This window comes from Eptatretus burgeri, chromosome 12 (genome assembly GCF_056783735.1).
Source record: "Eptatretus burgeri isolate ZD-2024b chromosome 12, Ebu_testis_v1, whole genome shotgun sequence".
NCBI lineage: Eukaryota > Metazoa > Chordata > Myxini > Myxiniformes > Myxinidae > Eptatretus > Eptatretus burgeri.
In genome coordinates, this window is record NC_140972.1 from 64889614 (window position 1) to 64916278 (window position 26665).

The window sequence follows — 26665 nt, forward strand, 5'->3', positions numbered from 1 at the left end:
GACCTATACACAACTTTAGCAAGATTTGTCTGTTCAGGTTATTGTCCAAGTGGTGTCAATATTTCCACCATCCCTGAACTTCGGTGGCATCTCTTCCGTAAGAACATGGCTGAGAATGACAAGTTACCACCAACTGTCGGTGCTCTGAGGCAGCATATCATGCGGGTACATATCCAGGCATATGTTTGGGGTCAAGCAGCAATTTCTCAGCAAACATTTCTTGATCCATTGAAGGATGGCTTCCACAAGGACACGAGTGGTCAACTCAAACCGACAACAACAGACATTCTCCCTGTACCAAAGGCAATTATCGAGATGATAAGGTGCCAGTGCAAAACAGAATGTTCATCACAGAGATGTTCCTGCAGGGCCAAGAACTTAACATGCACTGATCTTCGCATGTGCAGCACTTCATCTGAGAATGACGAGAACTCAAACATTGAACGGCATGACCATAATAGTGATGATGAGGATGGCAATGATGAGTGACATTAGAGACAGTGATGCCAATTGGCTACAAACTCATATTTGACATTAAGTACATTTCACTGATCCCCATATTCATGCGTTACTCGTTTCAAGATTTGAAAGCAATACATTAAATAAACGGTAATTTGACAAAATGATAGTTGTTTCCATGGCAACCATTGTTCAAAATACAGATATATGTATTCTATATTAAGAACTGTCCTCGAGTTAACAATTATGCATCATCAGTTGCTTGCTTGCAATTAATTTTGAATTTTCAGAGCTGTAATAAAAAAAACGGGTTTTTACCCCCAAAACGACCTATTTGACCACATTATATGCATTGAAAAAATGTGAAACATGGATTTTCTGTTGTGGTATTGTTTAAGCTTTCCAAAAATGTTGGGGTTAGCTACTCTCCAAAAAATTCCAACGAACGTCAAATTATGGACACAAGGAACCTGACTCATACGACGAGACTATCTCTGAGGCCCCGTGATAAGGCCACGAGGCATGCTGTTCTTCCCTCCTCAGAAATGTACACACTTCACGGCTCAGCCGAACAGGAATGGCTAGCGTCTTGCCCAGCACACGGGCAAATTCACAGCACGACACGAGATTTGTGTTGCTGTATCTCGTCGTGTCCAGACGCAGTCAACAAGCAAGACCCCCTTATTCGATCGTATACCCCCACCACTGTGTCCTCTCCATTCTCCCGCTCCGAACCCCACTTTCCTTCGATCGTCTTTCTGACGTCACGCCCATTAATCATCCGCTCCAGGGGCATGGCCTCACTAGTTGTCACCCCTGGAGGCAGGGCTTTCTGCCTGCTTGGATGTGCAGTTCATTTGTCGCTGTTTTAAGGACGTGATCCCTTTTTATCGCCGGCCTTGAAATCCAAAAAACATAGGAAAAGGTCACAGGGGGCAATTACATACTGGGGAAAATTGGCCTTAATCCCTCACAAACACAGCACCACCCACCGTGTGGTGACAAGTAACACTTAAGCTCATAGCTTCCCTGCTTAATTTACATTCAGACATCTCCTACACATCCACGAACCAAGCAACTTTATCCAATCTTAACTTTGCTTTGAAATTCCTCCATCTACCCCCACAACCACAAAAATATTGAGTTTTTTCTTTGCTTAATGTAGAACAGAATGTTTTAATGTGAGTCCACAAAGTATTCCATGGACAGGATTGTTGACATATCGGTTTGAAAAGTGAAAGACTGTGCCAGTTGGTGTTTATTCATATTTAATCGAATTTACATCAATCATTTTCCAAGCATGGTGTTGTATTTCCAACGAGAAAGGCATTTGGTTGAACACATACCTCTGCCAGGCAGAATAGTTTACGTTTTGCATTTTCATGATGATCTGGATCAGGACCTGAACCAAAATCTAATCGGCTTGTCTTGTCACCCAACCAACTCATCCACCGAGTTTTGTCATAACTCATCCACAACTTTTCGAGATATCATGTTATACATCGTTTTTGGCCCCATCTCTCAATGGTGAAGAATCACTTTTATAAAAATTCTGCTATCCGGATCCGGATTTGGATCGTCATCAAAATTGATTCAATTCGTACTTCTCACACGCCCAACCTGTCCAAATTTGGTACGAATCTGTCCATAACTTTTTGAGATGTCATGCCATATTAGTGGAGCAGCAGGGGCCACCAAAAGAGGGAAATACCCACACCAGCAGTACCACATTTTATAATGTGGTTATTATTGACCACCTACTATCCCTGTACATGAAAACCAATGATGCCAGTCTGGGAAATGGTGGCATTCTGAGAAATAGGTCAATTAAGGTCGTTGACCCCTGAATTTGGCAATATTTACTAAAACGGCTACAGTTTATATAATTTTCATGTTACAATACCTTGATATACATCAAACTGATCCTAAGACGATAGGCTATAACATGCAATAACAACAAAGAACATGTGGCTGAAAATAGTAAGTACAGAACCAATTTTATTACAAATTTTGCCCTAAAAATCCAAATTTTCAGATTTTTAATTTACTTTATCATCACTCATCACATGCATAACATAAAAGTATCAAATATTAAGCATTAAAAAGTTTCTCTAGAATCTGCTGCAATTATTCATATATAGTACATTGTATTATCTTAAGTGTAAATCAGATTTTCATCACATTTTGTCCAAGATGCCTGAAAATACTTGAAAATGGTATTATTCAGTACTCATGGCATATGACCATTAACTTTATTAATTTCATATTTATTAAGAGAAAAATTTGTTTCAAATATTATGTTGTCACAAGGAATTATATTTGTTGATGAGTATATCAACAACACACAAGGATGGATCCAGGATTTGTGTAAATGGGGGGGGGGGGGTACAAATTATTATATACTATAAATATTTTTTAAATGGTAATTTTTCAATGTACTTTGTTGAAAATACATTTCAAAGAAATATTGAGGACTATAATGGCTGTTTGTACAAACTCTCTACTTTTGGCATCAAATGCAATCTTTCTAACAAAATTATCAGTTACTAAGATAAATACCAGGAAACTGTCAACATTATTGTTACATATTATGTTGATATCTCGTCTGCATCTGAGTCTGAATTATCACTGTAAAATGCAGAGAGAGAGTAAAGGAATTTTAACATGATTTGTCCCCTCCATCCACCAAGGCTTCACAGGTGCATGCTGCTGTGCATGGTTGGCCACTCTCCAAGCAAGAACACTCCACTGCACAGGTATTGGGTTGACAGTCACACACAAGGTCATTTAACAACTCTGGAGCAGCTAGCGATTGACTCATCATTTGAGGCTGGAGACCAGTGCCACCTGGGCTGTGTTCGAAGCCATATGCTGTTGCATCAGGTAAGGTTGGAGAAGGGTATGCAGCTTGTCTCCATATTAACAGCTGATAAGCAGAGCAAAGTAGATGCGGACTAAAAGCGTCTTCTGTTGGTGGTAGTTTCTTTCCCTGGATGTTCCTCTGTCCAGTCTTCTGACACCTCAGGGCATTCAATGACATGCAGTTTGTCTTGCCATACATGTAGCCGACAAACTTTGTGGCTGCCATTTCTATCTCCTTTGAAATGTTTTGCTCATCAGATCCTAGCAAACCAAGAGGCTGGAACTGGTCGGCGTTCTGCATCATTATCCTAAAGGCAGTGCGCTTTCCATGGCTGAAAAATGAGCTTACCGTATCACAACCAGTCACGCAATAGACTGACAGAAGAATTGTCTGCTGTTCAGTGGTGAGTGTATCATAGATGGTGTGCACAGGTATATAACGGGTAAGCTGTGTGTGCCTGCCATCATGACCAGTCAAAAAGAAGATCTCTTTGGTCTTGATTGCTTGTCTATGGTGAACTAAGAGGACAAGAACATCAGTATCAGGGCTGCACGCCACAATAGTCTGTGCCCCATCATCTGCTGCAGCTACAGCATAGAGGATGATTGTTGTGTCTGCTTCTTCTTGGTTGGAGCACAAGGAACTAACTTATTTTACTCCTTCACATGTAATGGAAGATGCTTGATCTTCTTGACCACCACTGACAAAAATGGTCTGTCCTTCCTTCAATAGCTCTGGTGCATTTTCTGTGATATACTGTGTGTAGTACCGTGCCAAGGTTGCCTTGTTCTCTCCATGGGTCAAAAACTGCTTCCAGTTCTGAGGGATGAGTGCATCTACTTTCACATGGTAGATGTGACCTTGTCCTTCACCTCTCCTTGCACGGGTTTGAGCTTTGATGCTATCCTTGGTGTATTTGTCAAAGACAATGTGCACTTGATGGACTTGGGTATTGCTGGCTGTAATGGTGCTGCTGGTGTGCAGAATATAGGCAAGGAACCTTTGTGCGATGTTTTTGAAAGTCACCTTCTCTACAGTATTTGGAACTCCCAGCATCTGGATGGATGCATGTCCATCGAAGATAACAACATCACTCCTCTGTATTGTTGTAATTTTCTCTCCAGGTACCAGCTCTTCAAGGTTGCGCATGAAGTCTGACTTAGCACAAGTTGTCATGTTGCCATCATCTGTGAAAAGGCTCAGGGGCACTGGAGAGTTATCGAATGATAAGACTCGCTTCAGTGGCACCTTCTTGTTGGCATTGACAGCAAGAAGCCTCAAATACATCACTTCACCATCAATGGTCACATCCTTGTGTTTCACTTTTACTTTCTGGTGCATGTTCACCATGGTCTTGATTGTTGATCTTGGGATGGGCTCATAAAGACTCTTCTTGGGAATATCTTCTCCTTCAGGTACTATGAAGTGCTCAGCAATAAACGCTTTTGCCATTGTTGCTCCCTTGGACAAGGGTTTAGGGGTGGCACTTTTTTTTAGTGCATATGTATTTAGTGATATTGAGGAAGGGGAGGGGGTACCTATGAATGGGGTACCTATGACAAGGGTTTAGGGGTGGTTTAGGGGTTGGTACATAGGTATTTGTAACCCCCTCCCCCACCCATTCCAAAAATTCTGGATCTATCCCTGTGTGTTATTGATATACTCATGAATAATTATAATTCATTACAACAATATATTATTTCAAAGACATTTCATATGAAATTAATGGTCATTTGCCATGAGTATTGAATAATACCATTTTCAGGTATTTTCAGACATCTTGGACAAAATGTGATGAAAATATGATTTACCTTTCAGATAATAGAATATATTATATATGAATAATTGCAGCAGACCCTAGAGAAACTTTTTAATGCTTAATATTTGATACTTTTATATTATGCATGTGCTGAGTGATGCTAAAAGTATTTGAAAAATGTGAAAATTTGAATTTTGGGGGCAAAATTTGTAATAAAATTGGTTCTGCACTTACAATTATCAGCCACATGTTTTTTTTTTGTTATTGCATGTTATAGCCTATTGTCTTAGGATCAGTTTGATGTATATCAAGGTATTGTAACATGAAAATTATAAAAACTATAGCCGTTTTACTAAATATTACCAAATTCAGGGGTAACGACCTGAATTGACCTATTTCTCAGAATGCCACCATTTCCCAGACTGGCATCATTGGTTTTCATGTACAGGGATAGTAGGTGGTCAATAATAACCACATTAGAAAATGTGGTACTGCTGGTGTGGGTATCTCACGAAATAAGCCTCTTTTCTGGCCCCTGCTGCTCCAAGATATATATCAGTTTTGGCCTTATCTCTCAATGGTGAAGAATCACGTTAAAAATTCTAGCTTCCGGATCTTCACCAAAATCCAATAATTTCGTCCTCGTGACACACCCAACCTCTCCACCAAATTTTGTCCAAATCTTTACACAACTCTTTGAGATATCCTATTCACAGACAGACAGACAGACAGACAAGCAAACAGGGGTGAAAACATAACCTCCACCCACCTTCAGTGGCAGAGGTAACAAGTGAAAATGAAAAACAAAATTGCTACCCTGCTGCGAGCACTACATCTACCATTGCTCTGACAGTCATGCCTGACTTTTATGCAGGCTTATTACCCACCATGCTGATATATCAAGCTACATCTGGAGCAACCTGCAACTGATGTTTGGCAGTGCTGTTTAAGCGATATTTTTTACCTTCTTCTGAAAGCATCGAAATTGAGAAATAAATTTTACAAGAAATAATTCACAAAGACCTATCAACAATCGCAATATTGTGACTTGAATACCTGAGTTTTATGTGACTTGAATACCTGAGTTTTATGTGACTTGAATGCTTGGGTTTGATGTGACTTGAATACCTGGGTTTGATGTGACTTGAATACCTGAGTTTTATGTGACTTGAATACTTGGGTATGATGTGACTTGAATACCTGGGTTTTATTTGACTTGAATACCTGGGTTTATGTGACTTGAATACCTGGGTTTATGTGACTTGAATACTTGGGTTTGATGTGACTTGAATACCTGGGTTTTATGTGACTTGAATACCTGGGTTTATGTGACTTGAATACCTGGGTTTATGTGACTTGAATACTTGGGTTTGATGTGACTTGAATACCTGGGTTTTATGTGACTTGAATACCTGGGTTTTATTTGACTTGAATACCTGGGTTTTATTTGACTTGAATACCTGTGTTTTATGTGACTTGAATACTTGGGTTTATGTGACTTGAATACTTGGGTTTGATGTGACTTGAATACCTGGGTTTTATGTGACTTGAATACCTGGGTTTATGTGACTTGAATACCTGGGTTTATGTGACTTGAATACTTGGGTTTGATGTGACTTGAATACCTGGGTTTTATGTGACTTGAATACCTGGGTTTTATTTGACTTGAATACCTGGGTTTTATTTGACTTGAATACCTGTGTTTTATGTGACTTGAATACTTGGGTTTGATGTGACTTGAATACTTGGGTTTGATGTGACTTGAATACCTGGGTTTTATTTGACTTGAATACCTGGGTTTATGTGACTTGAATACCTGAGTTTTATTTGACTTGAATACCTGGGTTTTATTTGACTTGAATACCTGGGTTTTATTTGACTTGAATACTTGGGTTTGATGTGACTTGAATACCTGGGTTTTATTTGACTTGAATACCTGGGTTTTATTTGACTTGAATACCTGGGTTTTATTTGACTTGAATACCTGGGTTTTATTTGACTTGAATACCTGGGTTTTATTTGACTTGAATGCCTGGGTTTTATTTGACTTGAATACTTGGGTTTGATGTGACTTGAATACCTGGGTTTTATTTGACTTGAATACCTGGGTTTTATTTGACTTGAATGCCTGGGTTTTATTTGACTTGAATACTTGGGTTTGATGTGACTTGAATACCTGGGTTTTATTTGACTTGAATACCTGGGTTTTATTTGACTTGAATACCTGGGTTTTATTTGACTTGAATACTTGGGTTTGATGTGACTTGAATACCTGGGTTTTATTTGACTTGAATACCTGGGTTTTATTTGACTTGAATACCTGGGTTTTATTTGACTTGAATACCTGGGTTTTACTTGACTTGAATACCTGGGTTTTATTTGACTTGAATACTTGGGTTTGATGTGACTTGAATACCTGGGTTTTACTTGACTTGAATACCTGAGTTTTATGTGACTTGAATACCTGGGTTTTATTTGACTTGAATACTTGGGTTTTATTTGACTTGAATACCTGGGTTTTATTTGACTTGAATACCTGGGTTTTATTTGACTTGAATACTTGGGTTTGATGTGACTTGAATACCTGGGTTTTATTTGACTTGAATACCTTGGTTTTATTTGACTTGAATACCTGGGTTTTATTTGACTTGAATACCTGGGTTTTATTTGACTTGAATACCTGGGTTTTATTTGACTTGAATGCCTGGGTTTTATTTGACTTGAATACTTGGGTTTGATGTGACTTGAATACCTGGGTTTTATTTGACTTGAATACCTGGTTTTTATTTGACTTGAATGCCTGGGTTTTATTTGACTTGAATACCTGGGTTTTATTTGACTTGAATACCTGGGTTTTATTTGACTTGAATACCTGGGTTTTATTTGACTTGAATACCTGGGTTTTATTTGACTTGAATACCTGGGTTTTATTTGACTTGAATGCCTGGGTTTTATTTGACTTGAATACCTGGGTTTTATTTGACTTGAATACCTGGGTTTTATTTGACTTGAATACCTGGGTTTTATTTGACTTGAATACTTGGGTTTGATGTGACTTGAATACCTGGGTTTTATTTGACTTGAATACCTGGGTTTTACTTGACTTGAATACCTGGGTTTTATTTGACTTGAATACTTGGGTTTGATGTGACTTGAATACCTGGGTTTTACTTGACTTGAATACCTGAGTTTTATGTGACTTGAATACCTGGGTTTTATTTGACTTGAATACTTGGGTTTTATTTGACTTGAATACTTGGGTTTGATGTGACTTGAATACCTGGGTTTTATTTGACTTGAATACCTGAGTTTTATGTGACTTGAATACCTGGGTTTTATTTGACTTGAATACTTGGGTTTTATTTGACTTGAATACCTGGGTTTTATTTGACTTGAATACTTGGGTTTGATGTGACTTGAATACCTGGGTTTTATTTGACTTGAATACCTGGGTTTTATTTGACTTGAATACCTGGGTTTTATTTGACTTGAATGCCTGGGTTTTATTTGACTTGAATACTTGGGTTTGATGTGACTTGAATACCTGGGTTTTATTTGACTTGAATACCTGGGTTTTATTTGACTTGAATGCCTGGGTTTTATTTGATTTGAATACCTGGGTTTTATTTGACTTGAATACCTGGGTTTTATTTGACTTGAATACTTGGGTTTTATTTGACTTGAATACCTGGGTTTTATTTGACTTGAATACCTGGGTTTTATTTGACTTGAATGCCTGGGTTTTATTTGACTTGAATACTTGGGTTTGATGTGACTTGAATACCTGGGTTTTATTTGACTTGAATACCTGGGTTTTATTTGACTTGAATACCTGGGTTTTATTTGACTTGAATGCCTGGGTTTTATTTGACTTGAATACCTGGGTTTTATTTGACTTGAATACCTGGGTTTTATTTGACTTGAATGCCTGGGTTTTATTTGACTTGAATACTTGGGTTTGATGTGACTTGAATACCTGGGTTTTATTTGACTTGAATACCTGGGTTTTATTTGACTTGAATACCTGGGTTTTATTTGACTTGAATACCTGGGTTTTACTTGACTTGAATACCTGGGTTTTACTTGACTTGAATACCTGGGTCTTAGGTGACTTGAAGAGACTGGCAGGGTGGCTTAGAGAGATATGCACTCTCGCCTCTGAGCAGTGTAGCCTGGGTTCGCATCTCAGTCCAGCTATAAAGTGTTATCATGGTGTCCCGCAAACAGAGTGAGGCTTCAATATGTATGCCGTCCCTCGAATAGATGTTAAACTTGGCATCCCATCTGCCAGCTTCGTTTGTGGACATTAAAGATATCCTTCGCGAAGAATAGTTGAGCTATCGCTAGCACCCTGACCAAATTCCAAATTCCTTCTCCAACCTCTAGGGGGCACTGCATCAATGACACAGCCGAGCTCGATACAAACAGCAGGTGCAGGCTGCATCTGAAATGTAATGTATATATGTGACTTGAATACCTTTTATGTGACTACAATACCTGGGTTTTTATATAACTCCAATACCTGGCCTTAAAGTCATGGGAGTATGAATTATTAAATGATGCACAATGATGCTCCACTTCTGTCATATACACACCTTATAGCAAGAACACACATTTTAAGCTTTAAATTTACAGTTATGACCAATACTTTGGCATGGCACAGCATACATTGCATCCAATTCATGCCTCTTGGTGCCAAAGGCAAGTATGCACTTTCACCTGGCACTGGTAATAGGTGGAGATGGGGTCCCAAGAACAAGTATCTCAAATGGGCTCCATCAATATATTTTGTCAAAATTTTCTCTTCACCAAAAAACTCGTAGCATCACCTAGTGGAACCATGAGAATGAGTTGTGTGACGTGCTGCCGACTCCTCTCATGAACTGTATGGATCTCACCAAATTATCTCACAGACGTGTCAACGGTCTCTTGAAAGTGACTTGCTTCTGTTCTTGGGGAAAGGATTCTCGGCTATTCTCAGCATTAGGACTTCTTCATTGCAAATCGTAGAAAGATTCATGAGGCGGTCGCCTCCAAGCGCACGAAAGTGAGAGAGCCGGTTACAGTCCGGTCTACGGTCATGTACTTTGAACTTCTCTCAAATTTGGACCTGCTCATTTTATTTCGTTTGAACAACTGCCCACCCACCCGGCACAAGGCGTTCCTGCCAAGCCATCCACTCTCTTTTAGTGTGAACAAACTATGAAGAAGATCAATAACTTATGTCCCTGTCTTGCATGTAATAATATGTACGCACTTTCCCGTGGTGGGGCGAGACACAAGAGATCAAAATAAACATGAGTCAACTTCACTTTTCATTTGACCTTCTTCATAATATGATGTGATATGTAAGCTTTCATGGTGTTTTTCTTTTTTATGTTTTTTTTGGAGTTGTCATAGCCTTGTCTGTTGAACTTTTAACTTGCAAGATTTACTTTTCATTCCACGAACATGTGACGTCTATTGTTAAGACAGAAATTGTGGCGAGTGCATTTTGCATGCGATTTCATTTTAATTGAACGAACGCTTCATTTTCACCCTCGTACTTTTGCAGATTGCTCTGCCGAAGAGAGTTCCAACTGCGGGATTTAATGTAAGAACCGCAAGTACTGTATATTGTACAACTGTGATTTGTGTGTCGAACACCATTTGAACATTGTTTCAAGACTATGGGGTTACACAGTTAACAGACTATTACACCGTTTGCACAATTTGATTTGCCACTAAAAGTTTGTTCATTTTTCTTTGTTTTCTATCCAAATGACTTTTATTTATTCCTTGTGTATGAAGAAAAACCCTTTGCAGAGCATAATGAGAAACAATTGTACATTTGCCGTTCAGCTTTTCACAACTGAAGTGTTTTACAATACGCTACAAATTTCTTTATGTAAGGTAATTCCTCATGATGGTCTTGTTACGCCATGGGGTTTTTGTTCTCCACTCTCCCCCCTGCTCCTCCCCCAAATAGGTCATCTTTTCCTTCATCCTACCCCCCCCCCCACCTCTCTATTTATATTATGACTTCCAGCATAGTTAAAATGATACAACTGCAACGAAATGAAACCAAATAAAATGGCCAATGATAATCAAAGGTGACATACCTTACTTACTTACTGGTAAAGTCAAACTTGTCCAGATGCAAAGTATTTGGAGTCAAACTTTTGCTACAAGGTCACGAGGAAATTATACATACAGTCATTTCTTCCTCTTTCGTAGGCAGCACAAAGCTACAGGGTAGTATCATTGGCTGAGAGCGTGGCTATGCCGCTGATGTGGTGCCCTCTGTAGGTTAGGGCAGGAATTTGGAATTTGGTCATGGTGCCGGCGATAGCTCGCCTACTCTTCGCAGAGGATACTATGGGATCTTACATGTCCATTCTGGCAGACGGGATGCCAAGTTTAACGTCCATCCAAGGGACAGCACACATGTTGATGAATCACACTACCTGTGAAACACCGGGATGACAGTTTATGGCTGGGTCGAGGTTAAAACCAAGGCTGGACAGCTTAGAGGCGAGTGTGCGTACCTCTCGGCCATCTTACACAGTCATGTTTAACAGACATGAACATATTGCGAAGGCTTCAAGAATCGCACTAGTTTGGCTGTAGTTCTTAATATTCTCGTTTTGGGTTCAAACTGAAGGACTGGAAATGAATAAATGAATGAAATTCAAATTATGAGACTTCACAATTGCAAGAATGAATAGGTGAGCCTATTATTTATTTATATATATATATATATATATATATATATATATATATATATATATATATATAAACATATATATATATATATATATATGTATATATAATGAAAAAAATGAGCCTTTATCAGCATATTTAGTACACTACATGATGAAGGCCTCCCTCGATATGTATGGCCCATTCTCTCCAGGAACATTTTCAATTCCGTATCTCGAATCTGATCTTTGGTCTACCTCTGTTTCTTCCATGGCCTTCTTTAGGTCAGCATTGTGGAATTCATGTTATGCACCAGTTGTCCGTTACTCTTGCTACGCATTCAGCCCAGTTCAATTTCAGTTTTTGATTGTGATCAAAATGTCAAGGAATTTTGAATTCTTTCTGATACATTCGTTTCTCTTCTGGTCCCTTTTGTCATCTTCCCATGGATCTTTGCGATCGTAATCAGTTTTTGCTTTATGCTCTTCGTTCGTGACCATGTTTCATTGCCATATGTCATTGCTAGGAGAACAAACTGATTGTATAAACTTTTATTTTCAGACACAAGGCTTTTTATGACTTATATTTTCCAAATGCTACCCATCCTGCTCAAGTACGTCTTCACTTCTTCAAAGTGATCTGTATCCATTTATATGGGTCATCCTAAGTAAATGTAATTGCTGTCAGTGTATTGTCATTTTAATATGGTTTGTTTTCTGTTACTTCGTTGGCATTCTTCCATGTTAGTGTTTTACAGCGAATTACTGTGACAAATTGTATATGAGTAACATTTTCTTTCCATCCTCCCCCACCCCTTCCTTTTATTTTCTCCCTGCAATCCCTTAGTTTGCACCTCCCTCCCTCCCTCCCTCTTCCTCATGCACAATATGTCGACAATCCTTATTTAATTTAATGTGAGGGCAAGTCGATTAGTTTTCATTTCCTGCCTTTTCATTTTAGAAAAATTTATTCAACTTCATTTGTCTTCATTTACAATTAAATTTGGTCTCTCTTTGGTCTCACTCTCTCTTTGGTCTCTCTCTCTCTGTCTCTCTCTCTCTCTCTTGAAGTTCTTCCCAGCTTTATACCTGCTCCTATTACAGTTTACATCGATCTGTTTGTCTCTCCGATGAACATCAAGTCCAAAACAGTCATTTAATCCTGCTTCTGCCTTTGTGGACCACATTAATTTTGCGCATTCCTCCTTTTGTGTGGTTGTCCATTGCTTGTTTTATACTGAAGAATACCAGACAGGGTTGGATCATGGAGATGGTTTTCCTTTATGACATATCATAACTCCACCCCCTTTACCAACTTCCCAAGACGTATTTTGATTACATCAGATGTTGACATGGAAGCTGATATGCATGAAATATTGACATCCAAGGAAATGATTTGATGACGTCAAATGCTATACACTTCTTGTCACTGCTCACTGTGGAAAAATGGATGCGATGGAAGTTTGAAGCGTATCCGCTAAACCTGTAGTTGATGATGTGAGCAGAAGACAACGCCTCCACACACCAAAAAATTGCATTTAAATTTTTTTTTTTTTTGAGGACTTATTTTAAATTGCAAGAAAACCTGGCAGCAACTATTTTCTGTGAAATTTTGCAAAACACTTTTCTCATTCCTAATTGACCAGTTCAACATGAGGTAGCTCATCTGACCAAAGCTCCATAAATGCATCCACCTCCTCTTTGTCACCCTTTCTCATTAACTGGCACAATTTACTGTCGCTCACCACTCACTGATCAATACCAAGAAAAATGATCAATATCAAGAAAAATGCATGATGTCACATTGTACTATAGTTATTCTTGAGGAAAATGCCAGAGGATAGAAAATAAGGCACATTCAAAAAAAATCTCATGTGCGTGCTGTACTACCCTTGTGTTCTAAGGAGGAACCAAGTAATGCTCCAGAAAATTCATACAAAGGGCGTGCCAATTATTTAAACAGATTAATCACACACATGCACATTATCTTATGGGTTTCCGTTTTCAAGGAACAAATAACTTTACGTACTGACGGGTTTTAACCTATATATGTGGGGTGCCCTTTTATATGAACCTTTATTTTTATATATATATATATATATATATATATATATATATATATATATATATATATATATATATATATATATATATATATATATATATATATATATATATAGAAATTTAGTTTGCCACATGGCACAAACCATATGAAGGAGCCTTTTATGTGCCCCTGGCACTTTCCCCAAGAATATCATGGGTGATGAAGGATGTAGTCAAGTTTCATCAAAATTGTGCGTGTGGTTTTGGCGGAGAAAGCAAATACCTATTTTTTGGGGGGGGTCACCCCCCTGCCTTTTGGAATTTTCAATCCCTGTTGCAGTTGCATACAGAGAAACTGTTCCATATAAAGGGAGGGGCGTTTAGTGCTTCCCTTGATTGCTGCAGGAGTCTTTGCCTCTAACAACACCGCCAATGCATACTTGTACTGCAAAGGAACAGAACTCAAGCGAATGAGCAAAAACTATGAAAAAAAAAAATCAAAAACTATGGCATTTTGGTGGAATTTGTTTTGAGAGCCATTAATTGGATGTATTGTCTGATGTATATTCCGAGTTTCAGCTCGTTTCAATGAATAGCATTTGAGATATGAGCACCAACACAATTTGGGTGGACGGACAGACAGACAGACTGACAGATACCAACGTTAATTTCGAGGTTTTTCATTAAAAACTCAAGAATGCGGAAATGGATGTTGCTGAAATTTGGAACATATTACCTCGACGTACAAAGGATTTACTTCTGTAATTTGCAACCAATTTCGTCCAGTAGAAGCCGAGAAACAAATTTCCAGTCTCCGTGTTAAAGTTGCATACAAAGGAACCATCCCATATAACGGGTGGGGAGCTTTGCACCTCACTTGATTACAGAATGGAAAGAACTTTGACAAAAATTGGTCTTTTAAAGTTTAAAAAGTTATATATTTTTATTTTTTTTCTTTATAGAACATAAAATAATGTTTTCTTATTTTTCCTTCCAATCATAAAATAATCAGCAATACTCTACTTACCATCCTTGGTAGTGGAATGGTTGGAGATTCCATCCTGAGTCCGGGAGGTCAATGGTTTGAATCCCGGCCAAGTCATACCAAAGGCTTTCAACGGTACATGCTACTTCCTTGCTTGACACTCAGAATTTAAAATGGAGAGCACTGACAAACAACCATAACATCGGCATTTATGGGTCAAATGGCCTCCTCCTGCGTCGAAGTTCCTTGTGAGAGAACTCGTATTTCATCCTGCCTGGCCCCTTAAAGATTTCATGGGCTATCCAAATCCAAAAATGGCCTGACCCAGCATGATTCGGCTCCAGATATTCATAATGGAAAATATCTTAGCCCGGCTGGCCCGTGGCGGCCTGGCACATTTTCTACATTGGAAAAAGGTGCACGTGATCCTCGCATCGGGAGAAGTATTTTTCATGCTTTGCCGTGCAACAGATATTTACTTGAGGAACTTTTATTGATAGGATTATGATTCTGCATTCTTAAATACACCCAAAACAACAAACTTACCTTCTTCCTAAATTTTCCAGAATATATACTTCTGATTTATCGCTTTTCTCCCTCCGTCTTCTCCACTCGACATTGAATTTTTCTTCCCTTTGCAAATCAGCCAGATAGTTTATTTTATTTTATTTTAATAAATCTTCCGAAGATCTATCTAGATTTGTCTTTGCTGCTATGTCACTGTTTATTTTTATTTTATTTTTCTGTAGCTGGTTGTTAATAGCATTCCAGAATGAGCCGTAATCACTTTTACAATAACCTGCCAAAAAATGTTTTGGCAGCTTGCAAATTATTCACGCCTACCTTAATTAATTTATGTTAATCACCTCTTTTAATCAGAATTTTTAGCTTTGATGAACTGTTCTGGTGAAAAAGCATTGTTTAAGATTATGGAAATAAAGTATTTTGTGCATTAAATCATTCTGGAAATAAAGTATTTTGTACTTGTGGTTGACTTTTACTCTCAATTGGTATAACAAGCCACTCAATTGTAAAGGCAAAACAGAACGAGAATGGCACTCAGGAGAGTGCATACCTCCGCTGGACTGAACAGTTGACGTTTTGTTTCCCACTGAGAGGCTGGATCTGGATCCGGACCCAAACCCAAATCGAATCAGCTTGTTCTTGTCACCTAACGCATTCATCCAGCTAGTTTTGTCGTAACTCATCCACAACTTTTTTTAAATATCATGCGAAATATTGTTTTTGACCTCATTTCCCAATGGTGAAGAATCACATGAATTTTTTTTTCAATCCTCTTATCATTATCCGGATCTTCACCAAAATATAATAATTTCGTCCTTGTCACACACCCAACCTATCCACCAAATTTCATCCGAATCCATCTCCAACCTTTTGAGATATCCCATTCACCGACAAACAGACAAGGGTGAAGACATAAACTCTGTCTACCTTCGGTGGCAGGGGTAATTAGGATGGCACTCAGGAGAGCACATACCTCCACCAGGCTGAACAGTTTGTGTTTTGTATCCCACTGATAGGCTGGATCTGCATCTGGACCTTAACCAAAATCTAACCGGCTTGTTCTTGTCACCGACCCAACTCATCCACCAAGTTTGTTTGTTTGTTTGTTTTTTGCATACAATGTCAAGGCTCGTATGAGAGCCACCATACAACAAGGAGAGCAAGAGATGAGAGGGAAGAACAAAACAGTGGGGAACAGAGACATTAGGAGATCTGTGGAAGGGAGAGGGATGGGGTGGAGTACACAGGGTAAACAAGATGGACATTACAGGAACTTTCCAGTCCTTACATGATAGGGACTTTCAGGAAGGAAAGCAGGGAATTTGAAGGAGGTGGGTTTGGGGTGGATTGACGGGGGTATAAAAGATCGTGGTTTTGGATGGGGGAAAATAAGAGGTGGTGGTTGAACAGCTGTTTTGAAGACCTGGTGGGATTGAAGAGAGTGTGGGAGTTAGTTCCAAAGGTGGGGAAAAAGAGGAATGAAAGCGTAAAGGTGAGCAATGATTCTCGATTTTTGGGAGTTTTACCAGAAGGGGGTTGCTGGCGGACCCTGAGCGCCCTACGGAAATATGGTGAGGACAAATCGCAGACAGAGCTGGGCGGGGGGGGGGGGGCGAGACCGGAGAGGAGATGGAAAAAGACAGAAAGACCACTGACCTGCCTGCAGTGAGAGAGTGAGAGGCCCAAAGACTCAGCCTCGTCATGGGAGATACCAATGATCCTAAATGTCTTGGTTTCTACAGCGTGAAGCCGAGAAATGTGAGAGGCAGGAGCATCAGCTCAGAGGGGAGAGTAACACTTCATGAGGCTGCAGACGAAAGCTTTGGATGTGGTCAGGAGCTTAGGTGAGTCGAGGAACGACTTTGCATGATGGAGGATGCCCAGTCGGCGACTGGCTCTGGAGGCCAGGTTGGAAATGTGGCTTTCCCAGGAAAGATCATGGCAGATCGTGAGACCCAAAAACTTGAATGAAAGGACTTCTTCAAGAGGATTGTTGAGAAAGTAGATGGGGAGGGGGGGTGTTCCAGACGGTCCTTTCAGAGAGACATAGTGAGAGTGTGAGATTTGTCAGGATTGAAAGACATGTTCCATGTGTTGGACCATTTTGTGATTTTATTGAATTGTTTTGATGGTGTGTACAAAACTTTATTAGTTTCTGTATCATATAAACCAAAGTGTATCATTGTATCATTTGTTGTTCTAAATATTATATTAACAACCAAAGTTGTCCGAATTTATTTTGGAGCACCCTGTATATCGACACACACATTGTTAAAAGTAAATAATGACCATAGACAAAAACTTGTAACAATGACATGGGTTTCAGCCCTGCATGAGAGAATGCCAATCCCCTCCCCCACTTCAAACCTCCTTCCCACCTGTCACAGTCACCTGTCCAACTCACAATCCTGTGAGATGTGCAGAAAAGTTATATGTCCATGAGCAGGTCATGGCCTGCTTGTCCAACTCACAATCCTGCAAGCTATGCAGAATAGGTATGTGACAATAAATGACCTGAAACCAATGATCTTACTTCCTGATGCATATATCCACACACCATTAAAAGTAACAAATGACCTCATACAAAGCCTTGTATAAGGACATGGGTTGAAGCCCTGCTTCAAAAGATTCCAATCCTCCCCCTCACCCCACTGACTTCAAGGCTTCAAACTTCCTTCCCACCCATCACGGTCATCCATTTAAGGCAGCATTTGATTGAGTGTGGCACTAAAGATCCTTGGTAAAGCTAAAATCTATAGGAATCAAATGGACAATCCTCCAATGGCTCGAATAATACCGAACACAAAAGAAGATGCTGGTAGTTGTGAGCAAAAAAATTGTCATAACCCAAAGACTCTTCTTCTTCTTCTCCTTTCGGCTGCTCCCTTTAGGGGTCGCCACAGCGGATCATCATTATGATCCGCATAGTGATTTGGCACATGTTTTACACCGGATGCCCTTCCTGACACAACCCTGGTCGCCTCTTACGACACAGGGATATGGTACACCTATTTTAACTGGGGTATACACCCGCCCAGTACACTGGTACTCATTTCGCCGACCTCGGAAGGATGACAGGCTGAGTCAACCCCCTGGTGTATTAATTCAGTGGCCCAACGGGGCTTGAACTCAGGACCTTTTGGATCTCAAGCCGCTGCCCTAACCACTGCGCCAACACCAGGCTGTCATAACCCAAAGACATCACTGCAATAATTCAACAGGGCAAAGTCAATGGCCCAACCATCTTTGGGAACTTCATTAAATACCCAAGCTTGGTGTTGGCTTAATGGTTCAGGTAGCTGGTTTAAGATCTTAGGGTCTTCAGTTTGAGCCTCTGTCGGCCGTTGAATTAACACCTGGTGTGGTGTCATCCTTCCGAGGTCGGCAAAATGAGTACCGGTGCAATGGTAATAGAAAATCGAGTTATGGACTTGTACTCACCGCAAATGGTTGATGAGTGTCCGGTCTGCGTGGTGTCCCATAAGCTGTTAAGCTTGAGTATGGGTGAGCACAGTCATGTTCAATAAAAAAGCATGAGATGGCACATCACCAGTGGACCAATTTGGCGTCATGTCCACAAAATAACACGATCCAATCGGTGACTCGGGTGTCATGGATAGCCAGTGCCCGTGGGAATAAGCTGCTCACCAAAAGGGCTTTGTTTGATTATCGCAGTCCCACGGTTGAGAGGAGTGAAAACCAACTGAAGATGGAGCCGCAGCATAGCATGTGGTACAAAGCTGCGGGTGCAGAGAGCAAAATGCTGCGGGAGGATCGGGGCCGCGAATGAGGTTTAACTCCAGTGAAACTCAAGTCCGTGAGTCATTTCCACGACGGTGTAAATAGCAAACTGCCAGGCCGGGAAGCGTCCTCACACTCCTGTTAAAGCCTTCCTCAATGCTCATCCCTTGAGGGGGGGAGGTCCAAGAGCCCAATAGTAGTGTGAAACCAAATTATTGGTTAGAAACGAGATTAAAAATACCATTCCGACACTACTGCCATTGGTTGGACAAGTAAATGGAACAAAGTTCTTGATGTAAAAGGACTAACAAGTTGGCACTGATGAAAAGTACATTACAGAGGGCACTGCCGCGTCCCCAGAAAAAGATGCAACCGGCAGCCACAGTTTGCATTTGATAGCTTGCGATTAAATACCTTCACTTCACCATTAAGTGAGGTCTGGAGTTTTTCAATGAATTGTTTGGCTTTTTTTTGCATACGGAGTCGAGGCTCGTGGAAGAGCTAGAACAGAATGCAGGGGGTGGATACGATGGATACAGAAGCAAAATCGTGGATGGCGGTGGTTTAACGGGTGTAGAAAAGATCATGCTTTTGGATGGGGGATGATCTGAAATATATTGGTGTTCTGCATCATTCATTACATCGCGAACAAGGAAGTAACACATGCCCACTTCCAGCACGACCTTGTCAACATCCAAGCTTGAACTGATACGTAGAAAGGTACATTTTTATTTGAAAAGTCTCAGGTAATGATCCCCACCGAGGGAGAACTCCGTGAGACACCTTTGACTTTCATCAGCGCCATCATCTTAGAATCCTTCGTCGTCAACATCCCAAGGGTCACCATTGACTAGAAGCTCAACTGAGCGGGCCACATCAACAACATAACTGAAAAATCAGGATAGAGGCTTGTACTCTACAAAAAGTGATTCACCTAGCTCCTGATCCCTGAAGACCTCCCCACCATCCACAAGGCTCAGATAGAAGTGTGATGAAATATTCACGGCTTGTTTGGAGGGGAGTAACTGAAACAATATAGAGGGAGCTCCTCTCCATAAATGAAAGACCTGTTCAGTTATTCACCATCTTGATTCAACATTTGACCCACTGGTGATCTGTGACTGCACTTTGTCAATGTGTGAGCGGGTGGATGGTGATGAGTCCTGTAAATATAATATAGAATGGCAGACCATTGCAGCAATTCAACTTCATGCTCCAACGTTATTCTTCCTACCTTCATCACCTATCTCACACAACAAGAACAACATGATGAGGACAACACCACCTTCATGTTCCACTTCAAGTCACACAACATCCTGATTTGGGCTGTTTCACAATCAGGGTTATCTAGTACAAATAACAAGATGGGGCCATGCCACTATGTTTTGTGTTGGTATAATGGTGTTGTCTAATGCATAACTACACAGGTAGACATGTGTCCCACCTACACCTGTGATGTCTTTGTCACACTGAGCTTATTATTCCATGGAGAGGCAATAATCAGATAAATTTTGCCCAATTGCATGTTTCAATTCACTATATCCTCAATTTGTCCAGTCAATTTTATCTAGTTATATTATAATATGCATTGTTTAACACTGAACATATTTTGCATTGAAAGGTCTAATTTGTTCCACAGAAGAAATAAAATTCAGTGTAATTAATTTGCATTATGGGAAATATGTTTTCCTGATCACATCTTTTGTCCGTCAAAAATGTCCTCTCCGGAACACGTCATTAATTCTATGGGGAAGGAATGCATATTCTTGGAACTATTCAGCTATTCTGAAGTAACACGTCCTATTATTGCATGACACTGAAGACAGAAAAGTTTGGGCTTGAGGTGTGTTTACCACGGAGTCATATATGTGCCGGAAATGCCTGTCCGTCAAAAAGTGTCCTCTCCGGAACAGCTAAATATCTGGCAACATTTTTTTTTGTTATTCCTGCTAGAATCTTGCACATTAAATTATGCAAATTAGTTGCTTATAACATTCATTTCATGCAATTTCTTTTATATCGCAACTATTTGTAGCCAGTGTGTAGGTATATATGTATTCGTCAAAAAATGTCCTCTCCGGAAGCCAAAATCACAAAAGTCAATTTTCAAGGAAAGAAGTATGAAATAGCTCATAAAACTGTAAAATTATGTGCATGAGAAAGATAATGATGCAAACATTGCTGATTTATCATTTGGAATTATTGTATTCTCCAGTTAATTTTAAATATATTTATTCAATTCATAATATTATACAAGCAGAATGATTTTGAATCACAAATCCATCGTCTCCCCCCGTACAAAACAAATTGTATTAATTTTGACAGTTAATGTCTTGTTAATGATTCAAATGGAAAATATAGGAAAATAAAATCGATTTTTAAAAACATGACGTCCAATCTTCTCCTCGTTCGTACATAACACATTGACTTTTTGACTTGGAGCTCTGAAATTTTACACATATTATCTCCGGTATACAAGGTAATTTGTGGGCACAAATTGTGGGTATACAAGGTAATTTGTGGGCACAAATTGTGGGTATACAAGGTAATTTGTGGGCACAAATTGTGGGTATACAAGGTAATTTGTGGGCACAAATTGTGGGTATACAAGGTAATTTGTGGGCACAAATTGTGGGTATATAAGGTAATTTGTGGGCACAAATTGTGGGTATACAAGGTAATTTGTGGGCACAAATTGTGGGTATACAAGGTAATTTGTGGGCACAAATTGTGGGTATACAAGGTAATTTGTGGGCACAAATTGTGGGTATACAAGATAATTTGTGGGCACAAATTGTGGGTATACAAGGTAATTTGTGGGCACAAATTGTGGGTATATAAGGTAATTTGTGGGCACAAATTGTGGGTATATAAGGTAATTTGTGGGCACAAATTGTGGGTATACAAGGTAATTTGTGGGCACAAATTGTGGGTATATAAGGTAATTTGTGGGCACAAATTGTGGGTATATAAGGTAATTTGTGGGTATACAAGGTAATTTGTGGGCACAAATTGTGGGTATACAAGGTAATTTGTGGGCACAAATTGTGGGTATATAAGGTAATTTGTGGGCACAAATTGTGGGTATATAAGGTAATTTGTGGGCACAAATTGTGGGTATATAAGGTAATTTGTGGGCACAAATTGTGGGTATATAAGGTAATTTGTGGGCACAAATTGTGGGTATACAAGGTAATTTGTGGGCACAAATTGTGGGTATATAAGGTAATTTGTGGGCACAAATTGTGGGTATATAAGGTAATTTGTGGGCACAAATTGTGGGTATATAAGGTAATTTGTGGGCACAAATTGTGGGTATATAAGGTAATTTGTGGGCACAAATTGTGGGTATACAAGATAATTTGTGGGCACAAATTGTGGGTATACAAGATAATTTGTGGGCACAAATTGTGGGTATACAAGATAATTTGTGGGCACAAATTGTGGGTATACAAGATAATTTGTGGGCACAAATTGTGGGTATACAAGGTAATTTGTGGGCACAAATTGTGGGTATATAAGGTAATTTGTGGGCACAAATTGTGGGTATATAAGGTAATTTGTGGGCACAAATTGTGGGTATACAAGGTAATTTGTGGGCACAAATTGTGGGTATATAAGGTAATTTGTGGGTATACAAGGTAATTTGTGGGCACAAATTGTGGGTATACAAGGTAATTTGTGGGCACAAATTGTGGGTATATAAGGTAATTTGTGGGCACAAATTGTGGGTATACAAGATAATTTGTGGGCACAAATTGTGGTTATACAAGATAATTTGTGGGCACAAATTGTGGGTATATAAGGTAATTTGTGGGCACAAATTGTGGGTATATAAGGTAATTTGTGGGCACAAATTGTGGGTATATAAGGTAATTTGTGGGTATATAAGGTAGTTTGTGGGCACAAATTGTGGGTATATAAGGTAATTTGTGGGCACAAATTGTGGGTATACAAGATAATTTGTGGGCACAAATTGTGGGTATATAAGGTAATTTGTGGGCACAAATTGTGGGTATATAAGGTAATTTGTGGGCACAAATTGTGGGTATACAAGATAATTTGTGGGTATATAAGGTAATTTGTGGGCACAAATTGTGGGTATATAAGGTAATTTGTGGGTATATAAGGTATTTTGTGGGTATATAAGGTAGTTTGTGGGCACAAATTGTGGGTATATAAGGTAATTTGTGGGTATATAAGGTAATTTGTGGGCACAAATTGTGGGTATATGCGGTAATTTGTGGGCACAAATGCTTTAGAAACATACATGATAATTTTTTGTCTGTTTGTGGAACATGGAAGTTACCCTGATTGTGAAACATCCCATTTGTTCAAAAGTCACTGCTCCTTCATCTTACCTGGAGGCTGGATCAATAACCCAGCACCATCACAAGTAAATATCCACTTTTTCACAATGATCTAATTGGCTGTTGGAGAAACTTGTACATATTTAACATGCAGGACAAAGACATTAGGAAACATCAATGTACTTTGACATGAATTTCAAGGTTCTCAGTGGACAAAGGATATATTAATAGTCGATGTCATTTGAATCGAGGATCCGGGTGTTGTGATATGTCACCAAATATGCCGATCCAATCTTTTTTTAGATCACAGATTGTCCAAGTTAAATTAAACAACTTTTTGTCTTCAGATTGAGCTTTCATCGACAATTGCTCATATCTCATTCATCGACCACAGCTACACTGGATGTATTTCCCACAATGCACCTTATTCGTGTTCAAACTTGGCATTGTGAAATCACAGCATGTTTTGCTCCAGAAACCTTTGGACTCCCCTGTTGTGAGTGAAAATGAACTCATTCACAGCACAGTGGTGTTCACCTTGTCAAAGGTCTGAGATGGTTTTTTTTGTCATTTTCCAGATGACTCTTCCATCACATCACTTTATCATCCAGGCTGTGGCGGCATCGTTCTCCGACGTCCAGCGAGAGTACATGGTTCGAGTAAGTGCGATGGAATACACAGAGTTCTACTGCAGCAAGGGAAGTGGATATTTCTTCTTTTGTTTTGAGATCCTCGTGGAGGATGTCGAAGTCTCGCGTTGTTGTTCTTGTGGACTTTTTTTGTTTCACAGCCCACAGTTTTCATCGAAACTTCCTGAAACTTGGCGTATATATGTAAAAATACCCCGCGCAGACAGTAACCATCTCCGATTTTGAAAATTCCTCCGAGAAAAAAAAGTTATGACGTCAAAATATCTCCGCTAATGGAAATCGCCTAAAAAATTATCTCCGAAACAGCACAAGCTTTTTGAATTCTGTTTGAGGGAATCGAATAAGGCATTAGCAGAGATGAATTACCACATATGATGCGTCACTATGACGTCATATCAATTTTTATGACGTCATTCCTATTTTTTGACATTTTTTGTTTCATTTGTTTCACAACCCACAGTTTTCATCGGATCTTCATGAAACTTGCCACGTATATGCATAAAGCCCACCCGCAGGCAGTAACCATCACTGATTATGGAAATTCTTCCAAGAAAAAAAAGTTGACGTCATAATATCGCTGCTAATGGAAATCACCAACACCATTATCTCCGAAACGAGACAAGCTGTTTGAATTTTGTTTGCAGAAATCAAGCCGGGCATTAGCACAGATAATTTATCGCAAACCTGATGCATCACAATGACGTCATATTCGTTTTTATGACGTCATCATTAAGTGGACGAGGATCTTAGCTCATTCGAGCTTGTTTTAAAAAGAAATGGACAGTAAAGAGGTTTAAAATGTTGATGGATGGAACATTTCCGAATGGTGACGACAAAGGTTGGATATGCAAATTTGATGAAGAGCCAGGGCGAGGCAGGACGAATCCATTCCTCTCCTCCATTCCTCCCAGTGAACGAAGGGCCAAGAACTGTCATCTCACAATTGCTCAGGACTTGTTCTTCGCCACATGTGGTGCTGTGCTGATGTTGGGAAGTTGTACTGTGAGTTTTAAATCAGATGAAAAGCACGCAGATCAATTAACTATTGTACACACTGTTACACACACTAATAACATGAACTATTGTACACACTGTCACACACACTAATAACATGAATTATTGTACACACTGTCACACATACTAATAACATGAACTATTGTACACACTGTCACACACACTAATAACATGAACTATTGTACACACTGTCACACACACTAATAACATGAATTATTGTACCCACTGTCACACACACTAATAACATGAATTATTGTACACACTGTCACACACACTAATAACATGAACTATTGTACACACTGTCACACACACTAATAACATGAATTATTGTACACACTGTCACACATACTGTACACATGACACTAATAACATGAACTATTGTACACACTGTCACACACACTAATAACATGAACTATTGTACACACTGTCACACACACTAATAACATGAACTATTGTACACACTGTCACACACACTAATAACATGAACTATTGTACACACTGTCACACACACTAATAACATGAACTATTGTACACACTGTCACACACACTAATAACATGAACTATTGTACACACTGTCACACACACTAATAACATGAACTATTGTACACACTGTCACACACACTAATAACATGAACTATTGTACACACTGTCACACACACTAATAACATGAACTATTGTACACACTGTCACACACACTAATAACATGAACTATTGTACACACTGTCACACACACTAATAACATGAACTATTGTACACACTGTCACACACACTAATAACATGAACTATTGTACACACTGTCACACACACTAATAACATGAACTATTGTACACGCTGTTACACACTAATAACATGAACTATTGTACACGCTGTCACACATACTAATAACATGAACTATTGTACACACTGTCACACACACTAATAACATGAACTATTGTACACACTGTCACACACACTAATAACATGAACTATTGTACACACTGTCACACACACTAATAACATGAACTATTGTACACACTGTCACACACACTAATAACATGAACTATTGTACACACTGTCACACACACTAATAACATGAACTATTGTACACACTGTCACACACACTAATAACATGAATTATTGTACACACTGTCACACATACTAATAACATGAACTATTGTACACACTGTCACACACACTAATAACATGAACTATTGTACACACTGTCACACACACTAATAACATGAATTATTGTACCCACTGTCACACACACTAATAACATGAATTATTGTACACACTGTCACACACACTAATAACATGAACTATTGTACACACTGTCACACACACTAATAACATGAATTATTGTACACACTGTCACACACACTAATAACATGAACTATTGTACACACTGTCACACACACTAATAACATGAACTATTGTGCACACTGTCACACATACTAATAACATGAACTATTGTACACACTGTCACACACACACTAATAACATGAACTATTGTACACACTGTCACACACACTAATAACATGAACTATTGTACACACTGTCACACACACTAATAACATGAACTATTGTACACACTGTCACACACACTAATAACATGAACTATTGTACACACTGTCACACACACTAATAACATGAATTA

General features: G+C 39.2%; 1 protein-coding gene across 3 annotated transcripts in view; it reads left to right on the plus strand.

Moving 5' to 3' along the window:
* CACUL1 (CDK2 associated cullin domain 1) overlaps window positions 1-15777 on the plus strand; it is a 73292-nt gene extending 57515 nt beyond the window's left edge. Inside the window, exons 9-10 of one of the 3 annotated variants that reach the window (XM_085848276.1) lie at window positions 10636-10674; window positions 12324-15777. In XM_085848276.1, the coding sequence (XP_085704402.1) occupies window positions 10636-10673 (38 nt within the window). In that variant the 3' untranslated portion in view covers window position 10674; window positions 12324-15777. Of the gene's footprint in view, window positions 1-10635 lie in introns of all 3 variants that reach the window. The other 2 variants (XM_085848275.1, XM_085848277.1) reach the window with 2 other exon arrangements.
* The last annotated feature ends 10888 nt before the right edge of the window (window positions 15778-26665 follow it).